Source organism: Muntiacus reevesi, chromosome 3 (genome assembly GCF_963930625.1).
Source record: "Muntiacus reevesi chromosome 3, mMunRee1.1, whole genome shotgun sequence".
Taxonomy (NCBI): domain Eukaryota; kingdom Metazoa; phylum Chordata; class Mammalia; order Artiodactyla; family Cervidae; genus Muntiacus; species Muntiacus reevesi.
This window is the reverse complement of record NC_089251.1, coordinates 80,426,129-80,438,629: the sequence shown is the minus strand read 5'-3', so window position 1 is coordinate 80,438,629 and position 12,501 is coordinate 80,426,129. Positions and strand designations below refer to the sequence as shown.

Sequence of the window (12,501 nt, the reverse complement as noted above, 5' to 3'; positions counted from 1 at the left end):
TGTAAAATGGGATAAGAGTACCTATCTCAGAAGTTAACATGTGAGGAACCTGCAGAAAGTATCAACAGACATCGCCTGGCACACAATGAGCAGTCTGTAATTGTCAGCTGTTAGTATTTACAACGTCCTCTCTAGTGTGTATAAGGAGATGACCGCCAGGTGGAGCCAGCGGGTCAGAATCCTTCCAGGAGGCTCTGCAGAACTTAGCAATTCCTTCTCACGGCTCCTCAAAGACCTACTGGGGCTACTTCCAGATGGGTCTCTTTCGAACTGCCTTTCCCTTAGCAGGGGTTCTCAATGTCCGGTCCCCAGAGAAGCATCATCAGTATCACCTGGAACTAGGGCCCAAAATATTGGGCCCTACAACCAACCTTGATATTTAGTGTGGATCAGAATCAACTGAAGGGCCTGGTAGAACGCAAACTGCTGGCCCCACGTCCAGAGACGCTGATGCATAAACTCCTAAAATCACGAGCACCTGACCCATGAGAGTCAACACACAGTAAAATCTTTTAAATTATTAAATGTTTGAATCGCCTGTGAACAAAGAGTTTGTAACTAAGGAGATAAAATTCTGAAATAGAAACATAACTTAAAACAAACAAGTAAAAAAATCATCTCTGCAGAATGGAAAAAAAGGTAAAAGACTGGTATGTTTTGAATAAAACTCTCCTATTTACTCCCTCCTCTTGGGATAAGTTTAAGAACTGCTTAAAACCAGGATATAGCCCTAAGATATTTTCTCCCCAAAAGTTTTAAGAGCCTTTAAAATAAATTTCATGTATATACGTATACAAAAGACTGGGTAAACTTTTACAAGGCTGAGCACACCCTTTTTTATATTTTCTTTCACTGTACTTTGTTATTCTTTCCATCATCTAGGTTTATAAATGGCATTCTGTCTTGTAAGTCTCAGTTGCTCAAATAGTTGTATATTTGATTCAGTCCTCGTGTCCAGTCATTTCACTTTGGCTTTCTCTATTCCTCAGTTGGTTCATCTCTTAAATGTCTGGGTTTTATTAATTTTTAATAATTTTTCCTCCTCTGACATGCTTGTTAGTGAAATGTTGCCTGAACTTGTTATATTTGAAAGTATCTTTGTAGTAAAATGACATCTTGGTTGAGCATAATATTTCTGGGTTCCACCTTGCCTTAGTAACCTTCTAAGTAGCCACTATTTCATTGGCTATTGCTCTATAACTTTGTTTCCATCGTGGGCAGATTTTGAAGTTTACTGCATTAGATTATGCCTTTTCTTTACTTGATTGCTGCTGGTGAAATTTTTCTATTTATACTATTCTTTTTGATTTCATAAAATAGAGAATACAAATACTTCAATGAAGTTGAAATTTCAACGTGTATTCCTAATTCAGAAGTCTATAATTAGTCTTGAATATGCAAAATGTAGTTTGGCATCTGGGAGATGATTTTAAAGTGCTGTTGCCAGTTTTGTTTTTAATGACTGCAATTTATCAAAAATTTTTAAAACTTAAAAGTTTTTTGCACTCCATTTGTTGAATTCTTTGATTATAGCTTTCCAATGAATTCTGAAAAAAATGCAACTACAATTAGGCAACTAGTTTATTTTAAAAAGTTTATAGCATATTTATAAGATACTCTGGCTGATATACAAAGTAATTTTTCAAAAGTTTAAACATTTTTAAGAAAACTGAAGTATAGCTGATTTACAATGTTGTGCCGATCTCTGCTGTAGACCAAAGTAACTCAGTTATACACATACAGTTCTTTGCTTATATTCTTTTCCATTATGGTTTATCCCAGGAGATTGAATACAGCTCCCTGTGGCATACAGTAGGACCTTGTTGCTTATCCATTCTAAATGTAATAGTTTGCATCTACCAACTCCAAACTCCCAGTCCGTCCTACTCCTTCATCTCTTTCCCTTGACAATCACAAGTCTGATCTCCCTGTCTGAGTCTGTTTTTGTTTTGTGGATAGAAGAGTTATTTTCTGTTTTGTTCATTTCTGCCATATTTTAAGATTCCACATGTAAGTGATATTATTTGTCTTTTTCTAACTTACTTCACTTAGTATGATCATCTCTAGTTGCATCCATGTTGCTGCAAATGACATTATTTCATCTTTTTTATGGCTAAGCAGTATTTCATCCCACACACACACACACACACATACCACATCTTCTTTACCTATTCATCTGTCGATGGACATTTAGGTTCTTTCCTTGTTTTGCCTGGTGTGAATAGTGCTGCCATGAACATTCGGGTGCATGTATCTCTCTGAATTATACTTTTGTCCGAGTATATATGCCCCGTAGTGGGATTGGTGGACCATATGATAATTCTATTTTTAGTTTTCTGAGGAACCTCCCTACTGCTTTCCATAGTGACTGCACCAACTTACATTCCCGCCAATGGTGTAGGAGGGTTCCCTTTTCTCCACATCTTCTCTAACGCTATTTGTAGACTTTTTAATGAAGGCCATTCTGACCAGTGTGAGGTGGTACCTAATTGTAATTTTGATTTGTATTTCTTTAATACTTAGTGATGTTGAGCATCTTTTCATGTGTCTATTGGCCATCTACCCTCTGGAGAAATGTCTATTAAGGTATTCTGTTCATTTTTTTTTCTTTCCTTGGATTGGGTTTTTTTTTTTTTTTTGGGTGATTGTTGTTGAGTTGTATGAGCTGTTTGTTCATTTTGGAGATAAAGCACTTGTTGGATATGCATCATTTATAAATATTTCTCTCGTTCTGTAGGTTGTCTTTTTGTGTGTTTTTCTCTGTACAAAAGCTTATAAGTTTGGTTAGGTCCCTTTGTTTATTTTTATTTCTACTACTTGGGACACTGACCTAAGAAAACATTGATAACGATTTACGTCGGGGAGTGCTTTGCCTACGCTCTCTCCTAGGATAGGAGGCTCTCTCCTAGGGTAGGAGTTTTATGGTATTAAATCTTTTTTTTTTTTAATTGGAGGATAATTGTTTTACAATGTTGTGTTGGTTTCTGCCATACAATACTACGAATCAGTCACAATTATACATATATCTCATCCCTCTTAAGCCTCTCTCCCACCTCCAGGGTTATGTTTGTCTTTAAGCCATTTTGAGTTTATTTTTGTGCACAGTATGAGGATGTGTTTTAACTTCATTGATTTACACGCAGCTGTCCAACTTTTCCAGTACCATTTGCTAAAGAGACTGTCTTTTTTCCATTTTAAACTTGGATTAAACATTTTAAAACCCAACAAATGATGGGAAAACAAAAAAGCATGTACTGTCAGGCTGAACTGCTTTTTTTGCATTCAGCCATCTTTACAGATAGTCTATAGTTCAGTTACTCTGTGTATATTAAAAATTTATTTTAAGTCTATTATTTTGATAACTTAAGTTACTATTTCAATTCAGAACATCACAGCTTGTTTGGAGGTAATTATGAATTATGTAGGTACCATGTCAAATTCTAAGTACATTTCTGCGTCATAGATTTCTTTATTTAATAAGAACATTAATCTTCACCAGGATGCTGTGGTCTACCAAACAATGCATAAACAGACACAGGTTTAGTGCTGAGCTGAATCAACAGCAGCGTTCACAATAATGAAAGATGTTTCATCTCTGACGAAAAAAATTTCCTAAATTTTCAGAATTGGGAGCGGGGATGAATACTAAACCATTACTGGAATTGACTTAGCTAGTTTTCTTCTTGAAGGATCTGGTAACACTGATACAAAACTGGTAACATTTCACTTCCTGCAGAGGTCTTCTGCTAATGGAGCCAATGTATTAATAGCCATAGCTTCATTTTGTTTATATACATAAGAAAATTTGGAATTGAAAATGAACAAAATTAATTTAGAAGAGTGGTCATTTGATCTAAATGAAAAGTCATGCTTCACAGAGTGACAGTTAAATGCATTTCTTTCTGTTGCATCTGATAAACACTATTTTGGCTTGGTCTCCTTAAAATAATGACTAAGTTTTGAAGTAAATGCTAGGTGCCTCTATAAACAAGTTTATTTCATTTGGTTACTGCTATCACCATGGCCCTCACAGTGAATGATAAAAGTAAATAAACATTTTACTCCAGTTGTATGTTCATCAACAGCTTTCTTGAGCAATAGAAACTCAGTATATAATTTTTCATTAAATATGCACTTTTAAAATCTTATTGCTGCTGAAAGGGTTTGTTACAGAACAGTGTTACCAAACAAAGGGATTTATAGCATATGATATATGATATATGATAAAGCCACTGGAGCAAAAACACTCATATTCTCTAAGGTGGGCTTCTCACCCCCTATTTCCCACACATATTTCATGACACCCAACCTATCACTTCTCAACATTTCCTGACTTCCCAGATGCCAGGGCAGCCTGGCAGCTTCGTGAATTGTGCAGAATATGATGTGAACCACAACACACCTGGTAGAACGCCAAGTTTTCTGCTCCCCTTACCAGCCAAACTACCCAAAAGAATGGTGAGAACTAGCTGTCTTCAAGTTACCTTTTCCCATTCTCTCCAGATCCCATTGAGGCAGGCTGGCCTTTGTTCCTGCTGCTCCATGGAACCAGTTAGGCCTGAGTTTTGCTCCAGAGAACCGGTCAAGCCTGAGTTTTGCTTCACCAACCAGCAGCATCTGACACAGCTGCTCGTTCTTGCTCAGATTCTCTCTTTCTTTCTCATCCCTGGTTGTTCCTTTAGTAGATTCTCACCCTCCAGAACTCTAAGCATCTCATCCTCAGAGGAAGCCTCTCTCTCCTCAATTTGTGCTCATTTCCTAGGTGATCTCATGGATGTAAATGTTATTTGGACTAGTGATGTGCACCGTCTCCCCTAAACTCCAGATCTGTATGTTGACTGCTACCTTGCGATCTTAATGGTTTTAATCATCATGTGGAACTGAACAGGCCCCCAACGCTTAACTTGCTCCTCTTGCAGTTTTCCGCAACTCAATAAATGGCAATGCCACCCTCGAGCTGTTCAAGTCAGAAAGCTTAGTCATCCTTGTTCTTTTTCTCACATTTAATCCACTAACAAATCCTGTTGGCTCTACCTTCAATGTATATACATATATATATATATATATTATGTCTGTCTGTCTGACCTCTTTTCAACACCTCCACCAATACCACTTTGCCCTAAGCCACCACCATTTACCTGGATTACTGCAATGGTTTTGCAACTAGTCTCTTTGTTTCTGTCCTTGCTCTACTGTTTGTTCTTAACATGGCAGTTAGACTAATCTTTTAAAAAGCTAGATTTATTTGGCTACCAGGTGTAACAGAAAGCTTTTTTTTTAAATTAACAGTTGAGCACTAAACACTTGTTTTTAAAGTGAAATCTTATGGGAAATGCCCATGAGAAGTGATGAAAGTGGAGCTGGTAGAGCAGCGATGTTCTGACAGGCAAATTAGTACTTCCTTTCTCACGCTACCAAGGCACTTTGGGGACTGTAAAGGGTTTGAAAAACCATTGCTCTGGAACAATTGATAAAGCTATTCCATTTTTCTTGAAGATCTCAAAAAAAAAAGCTTTCTTAATTTAGGGTATATGAAAACTTGATTTCAATCTAATCATCCCTCAGCTTCCTCTAGAAACTTGTGTTGCACAGAGTCCAATTAAAAACCTCAACAGAAAGATTGAAAAGACAGTCACTGGCAGCAAATAACTGTGAAACTTCAACCAACAATATAATTTCTTCTTTGAGGCTGCTTTATTATGCACTTATAGAAAAATTATCCTAATATTTTGTTAATAATGCATTTCTACTACTTTCCTACTACAATAGAATAAATTTTTAACAATATACTGTTTCTCTAGATTACAGAGACTTATCTATCACCTATTCTCACTGTGCCAAGAGAACAGGATTTTCTTCGCTGAGAATTACATGTGGTCACTTTGAAGGGAGAAAGGCATGCTGAGGGAAAGAAAGGAGGAATGTGAGGCTGCTCTTGGTCTGAATACCATGGGTGTTAGGGAAATATTATTTTGGACTCCACAGACTTGATTGCTCATCATGTTTCTTGCTGCTGACTCCTCATCAGTAAACAGGGAGTGATGGCTTTCGTTTGCCTCACAGGGTGATGAATCCTGGTTTGCCCTAGGATTTCTATTTTAGCACTGGGAGTAGTACTGGTGTAGCAAACTGGGATGGCTTGTTACCTTAGTCATCATAACATAGGAATACTATCCAACTGAAGCAAGTGGAAGGTAAGATAATTCAAGACATTTCATATAGTTTATCACAAAGAATTCACAGATTCTCAACAAATTATTATTGCTATTATTATTATTTTTCTGTTTATTTTATGCCTATACTGAATGATTCCTGGTTATCATATGAGAAATGGTTCAGATGCAACAAACACATCTTAAGAAGACATGCTTTTACTTACATGCTTAGGGAAACTACATAAATACAGTTCTGGATAACAAATCTTTTGAAAAGTAAAAAAGTTACAATTATAATACTGGAAGTAAACTGAGTATTGGCCCCACAGATATATTACAAGGTATAAATAATTCAACCTTTATATGAACATATGAAAAGTGAGTGTTGTTCTATATTATGATTCTAAATGTGTTTATACACGTTTATTTCCCCCAAATGCTTGCATTTTTAATATCTTACCTATAACAGAGACTTTAAGTAACTCAATTTTATCCTTGAGGCCTGCAGCTCTCAGATTGTCATATGCACCCGATAACTGTGAGTCACTGACATCAGCGCCCACATAATACGCATCCTACGAGGGGAGAAATTCAAATTACAAATAAAACCATATTTTATGTAGCTAAGAAAATCTACCTGCATTTTTTCAAGTGATAGAAATGAAATTAATAGATTTGTTAATTCAGATGAAAACAAATTTAGGATATTTCTTTAAAATAACTTTCAAGGACCAAAACCTGAGAAGTTTTTGGTAAAATGTTAAAACATTAATTTTTAACATTTTACAATTAATATTTTACAATTCAAATGTCTAAGGAATTGAGGGATTCATATAATGTAGGTCATGACTAGTTATTGGAATTCTGTCATAATTTCCTAAATTTATCACAGTATTTAAAGAAATAACACAGTAATTTAATTAACCTTTCATAGTCTACTTTGACTACAATTAAATAGTAACTCATATAATTAAAAAATAATAATCCCTAAATAGACAGTCTACCTGTAAATAATTGGTAAGTGTATACACAACACACGATTAAAGTAAAACACTGCTTGGTTTACCAAACTTTAGAACTTACTGGCCATTCCTTAGCAGCTTCCAAAAGTATTGTTCCAAGTCCACACATCGGATCTAAAACAACTGCACCAGCCTATAGATAGAAATGTTGATTTGCTACTGTTAAATCTACTATAACAGGCATTATACAAGAAGCCTAAAACTTGAGGCATCAATCATTTCAGGGTAAAGATTCCTTTCTAAACTTTATGAGGAATTTCAGGTAGTTCAAGCCCCAGTGCAGGCGTCTGCTCGGCACGTTGAAAGAGTAGGCAGGAGACCATGTGGCCAAAGCGCGGTGGGTGGGGGGGGAGTGGTGATGCCGTCAGAGAGGGGGCCGGGCAGCTCCACCAGGACGGGCTGTGTAGATTTACAACCGCCACGTCCTGCAGGCTCGAAACAGTGCAGCTCATGGGACAAGCCTACAGTACGACACCTGGGGCTTCTGCTTCTTATCCGGAAGGTGAAACAGTGAAGGGTCACCAGCAGAGGCAGAGAAAACACAGCTAATCAGGCGCTGGCTTTTAAAGTGCCATCTGGAAGCGACGTACATCATTTCCACCAACATCTAATTGGCGAAAGCATGTCAGTCGCGTGACACACACAACGTGAAGAGGTTAGGAATGGGGCCACCCTCTCTGTACCTGAGAGGAGAGCAGGAAATCTGGAGGAAAAATACTAATGACTCTCCCTTCTGGGGGACAGAGGGTGTCACATCATGTCTGATCTTGTAGGTGTTACAAGGATTCTGATTCGACTCTGAAGGATGGGAAACTACGGCAGGGTTCTGAGCAGAGGAGAAACATGATGCAGCATTTCAAAGGGATCCTTCTGGCTGCCCCGTTGAGAAAGGACCACAGAAAAGTAAGAGAGTTACAAGGAGGTGAGTTAGGGAATCCAGGCAGAGATAATGGTGGCCTGAATCAAGAGTGACATTGGTGGAGGTGGGGAGAAGTGGTCGGATTATATTTTAAAGGAAGAACCAACAGGACGGATAGCAATGTGGAATATTACAAAATGACAACGGTCTGACGTGACTCAAGTTTTTAAGAGATGATAAAAAAGAAAATAAGTCTAGGGGATGCTGGTGATCCCCTAAGTACCAATGTTTGGTAGATGAAGGTTCAGCCGTGTACACTGAGTGTAGAGTACCCTGACACAGAACCTAAACTGGTCCTGAAAGGGGAAACATCCAACAAGCAGGAGTGATGAGTGTCCACGTGCTAGTAGGATAAGCAAGATGAGTGGTTTCAGTGGAGTGCTAGTGAGAAGAGCCTGAGGGGAGGGGGACACAAGAGAGTGTGGGAAGGAAGAAGTAGACACCAAATATGGAGGGATGACCGGTCCTGAGTTTTTCTCTAAAGGGAAGCAGAGAAGGGGGTGAGAGCTGATGGATCATGTGGGTTCAAGGAGAAGGTCAATTCATTTTTAAGTTGCAAGATGTTATAGCATGTACACATGCTGATGGGAATGACCCGGTAGAGAAAAAAGTCCTTAAGGACGCAAGAGGGAATGGAATCCAGCACACAAGTGATGGAGTGAGACAAGGACAGTTCATTTATTATAATGATTATAGTAATTATAATCCATTATAATTCCAATGTGTTGGTAGACCTCGCGAGGAGAACATGTTAAAGTTCTCTTTTGACGCCAATATTTATGTCACTTAAGAAGCAGGAGAATTACAAGTATGCTCAAGGGAATGCAGCATTTCAAAGGTGGTGAATAGGGCCACCTACTGGGCTTCCTGGGTAGCCCAGCTGCTAAAGAATCTGCCTGCAATGCAGGAGACCCTGATTCAATTCCTGGGTTGGGAAGATCCCTGGAGAAGGGCATGGCAACCCATTCCAGTATTCTCGCCTGGAGAGTCCCATGGGCATAGGCACCTGGCAGGCTAAGTCCACGAGGCTGCAAAGAGTCAGACACAACTGGCCTAGCCACAGCACAGGGCCACCAGTGACTGGAGGCCTCGCGGCGCTGACAACTGTGGCGGGGCACGAGAGGGAGTGAGTGGGAAGGAGGAGGAGGATAAGAGCAGCATCTTTGAGATTTGGGGAAGGTATGCTCTTCTGGCTATGATAAACTCTAGCATGTGACTAGAGCAGAGCATGAGAGGCAGGCAGAGCAAGGCACTAAGGGGTCAGACGGCGCAGACACTGAGTTGATAAGGGTTTCGGACAGGAATAATGGCGTTTGCTAGTACGGCAGTGACAACAGCAGATCTGTAGGTGACGAGGATCACTGGATGGCATGTGCTTCTAAGGCAGTGAGAGATTCTGGGCAGACAGGCCAGCGAGGTGCAAGCAGGACACCTACCCAGCTCCAGGCCCAGAGGTCCCTTGGTCTGTCTACAGAGGAGGCAGAGTGCTCAGAAGACAGCGGGGTTCAGCCAGAGCCAGGGGCTACCTGATGAAAAGAAACAAAATGTCCTTCAGAAACTTCTCCCTGACGCTAAATTCTACCAGAGTGTCATATGGATCCCCCCCATGAAGGGGCAGAAAAACAACAAAAAGAATGATGATTTAAATGACAATTTTAAGATTAATAGCGGTATGAGAACTAATTTTTATTAAGGACTTAAAATGTACCAAACGCCATGCTCTTTTTCCCCACGGTCCCTCTCTGATGAGGTGATCTGCCCTTAAATACTTTTCAATGTCCTTATTTTACTGCAGGACTTTTCTAGTCCTGACACCTGGGGGCACAGACAGTAGCAGAGACGTATTTCCAATTGCTTAAAGTAATAACCAAGATTTACATAGAACTTGATTTTCCTTGCTTTTATGATCTGTATGACGGAGAATGGTTTACATTGAACATGAGAAATACCTAACACCCCCAGGCTTAAATTTCAGTTTCCATGGCACTGGCCTACTCAAGGTTGAGCTGCTTGTGCAGAGGTTTAGGTACTAAGCTCCAAAGAGAGGCCGCCTGGATCAAGGCTGGATACTGGGATCGTTTATATGGTGGGTCACACTGTGTTCCCTCAAAAAGAACTGTGCTGTGCACATCTAAGGGAAGGAAGTCCCTCAAAAGCTAGACAGAAAATAGGCAGAACAAACAATACACATCTAGTGAGATGAAACTTCTGGAGGGAACAGATAAATATGTGAAAAAAGTTAAAGCCTCTAGAGATATCAAATATAGCATGTGAGGCTGGCTAAGTTGCCTCAGACTCTGTGTGACCCCATGGACTGTAGCCCTCCAGGCTCCTCTGTCCATGGGATTCTCCAGGAAAGAATACTGAAGTGGGTTGCCATGCCCTTCTCCAAGGGATCTTCCCAACTTAGGGATTGAATTCAGGTTTGTTCCGTCTCCTGCATTGGCAGACAGTTCTTTACCAAATATAGCATGCTGCTGCTGCTAAGTCACGTCAGTCGTGTCCGACTCTGTGCAACCCCATAGACGGCAGCCCACCAGGCTCCTCTGACCCTGAGATTCTCCAGGCAAAAATACTGGAGCAGGTTGCTATTTCCTTCTCAATGCATGAATGCTCCTCTGCATGCATGCTGCTCTAATGCACCAGGCTCCTCTGTCCATGGAATTCTCTAGGCATACACATACACAATTTTCCAAAGCTAAAAAAATCCATGATTTAAAAACTAAACATTTCATTAAAAGGCAGCACATTTTGGTGACTCTGGTTATACCTTGGAAGATAATGTCCAAGGAAAACTCAAAATACACAGGCAAAATATAAAGAGATGGAAAACATGTGAGAAAGGAAGCTTAACATGTTTATCACAGGAACTCCAGAAGCAAAAAAAACGAAGTTGTTTAAGGTAAAAAACACTAAAGCAAAATAGTTGAGGAAATAATAAGTAAATAATGGATGAAAGAGTACCTGAGCTGGAGGAGAAAAATGATATCTATAATTATTATATATCCTAAATAATAGTTATTATAATTATTATTACTGTTTAGGTCGGTCCAGGGCAGGATGCCCCAAAATGTGCTTTAATGGCATATTGATCATTTTGAATTAAAAGTTACTTAAGAAACAGCAGGTAAAAATAAATGATATTAAAAAGAAAATACACTCTGACCCACTTCTCTCCCCCTGAAAGCAGGAACTTAATCTCCCAAGTGAAGGTATCTTGCCTCTACCAGGAGGATAGAAAGCATCTTTATCACCAGAGTTAGGGAATTCAAGGCTGTATACATGAGAAAGCTGGATAAACAAACTGTTACTTCTTCACTAGTCTTCTACCCCAAGAACAAACCCCTTTGTTTTGTTAAATCTTCACAAGCATTTGTCTAAAAATAATATATAAATAGACTGCTTCCATCACTTCAGGGGTCCCACTTCTATGAGACTTTCATGCATACAAATTAAATTTTTTTTTCTCCTGTTAATCTGTCTTGTGTCAATTTAATTATGAGATCAGTCAAAAGAACTCAAGGGGGGATAGTGAGGTAATCTGTCCCTCCCTGACATTACCATAGCAAGTTAACACTTTGATATTTTCTACATGCTAGGTGTTGTTCTAATCCCTTGATAAACGCTAATTCACTTCGTCCTCACATAGTCCTAAGAGATGACTATTTTCATCTTGGAAGTGAGAAACGGAGGCACAGAGATGTTCAGTATCTTACATAAAGTTTCCCAGCCTGTAAGTGGTAGAATTGGAACGGGAACTCAGGGAGTCGGACTCACCTAGTTCTGGGCTGAATAGAAAAGATACACAAGTACATCTAGTAATATCCCTGAGATTAGAGGATTAAAAAGAAAACTCTTATAAGCTTGCAAACAAAAAGAACAAGATAGCTATCAAGGAAAAGAAAAATCATACTGGCAGGAATTGCTCCCCTAAAACACTGGAAGTGAAAGGATAATGGAACAGCATCTATAGACCTCTGAGAGAAAAGGACTGCAACTCAAGAATCTCATACCAAGCCAAAGGGGGATACCCAGATGACTGGATGAAGTGTAAGGAGATATAGGAATCCAGAGAGTATATTATTCAAACACCAAGTTTGAGAAAAGTACCAAGAAAAGACTATCCAAGCAACAAATAAAGCAGAGCAGAGACCTCAAAGGGAGAAAGATAAAGTGAAGAAGAAAGGTGATAAGCAATGCACCTCACACTATACTTCTGTGTGTTTATACAGAAACACATGTTACACATATTGCATCTTAATGACTACGGATGGGTTGTGTAATGTAAGTGCAGTATAAGAACTTCTGAAAACAGGAGGGATATACTTGGAAATGCTGATGCATAATAAATAATTTAGTTCAAGCTGGTAGTTGGGAGTGGAAGAGGGTAAACATATTTCAAAGG

At 39.2% G+C, this 12,501-nt stretch overlaps 1 protein-coding gene across 3 annotated transcripts in view; it reads right to left on the bottom strand.

Moving 5' to 3' along the window:
• The window catches only part of THUMPD2 (THUMP domain containing 2), a 37,987-nt gene that overhangs the window by 9,782 nt on the left and 15,704 nt on the right, over positions 1–12,501 (bottom strand). For 2 of the 3 annotated variants that reach the window (XM_065929385.1, XM_065929386.1), the window contains exons 7-8: positions 7,239–7,310; positions 6,616–6,730 (exon numbers count right to left, since the gene is read on the bottom strand). In XM_065929385.1, the coding sequence (XP_065785457.1) occupies positions 6,616–6,730; positions 7,239–7,310 (187 nt within the window). The remainder of the gene's footprint in view (positions 1–6,615; positions 6,731–7,238; positions 7,311–12,501) is intronic. The other variant, XM_065929387.1, reaches the window with a different exon arrangement.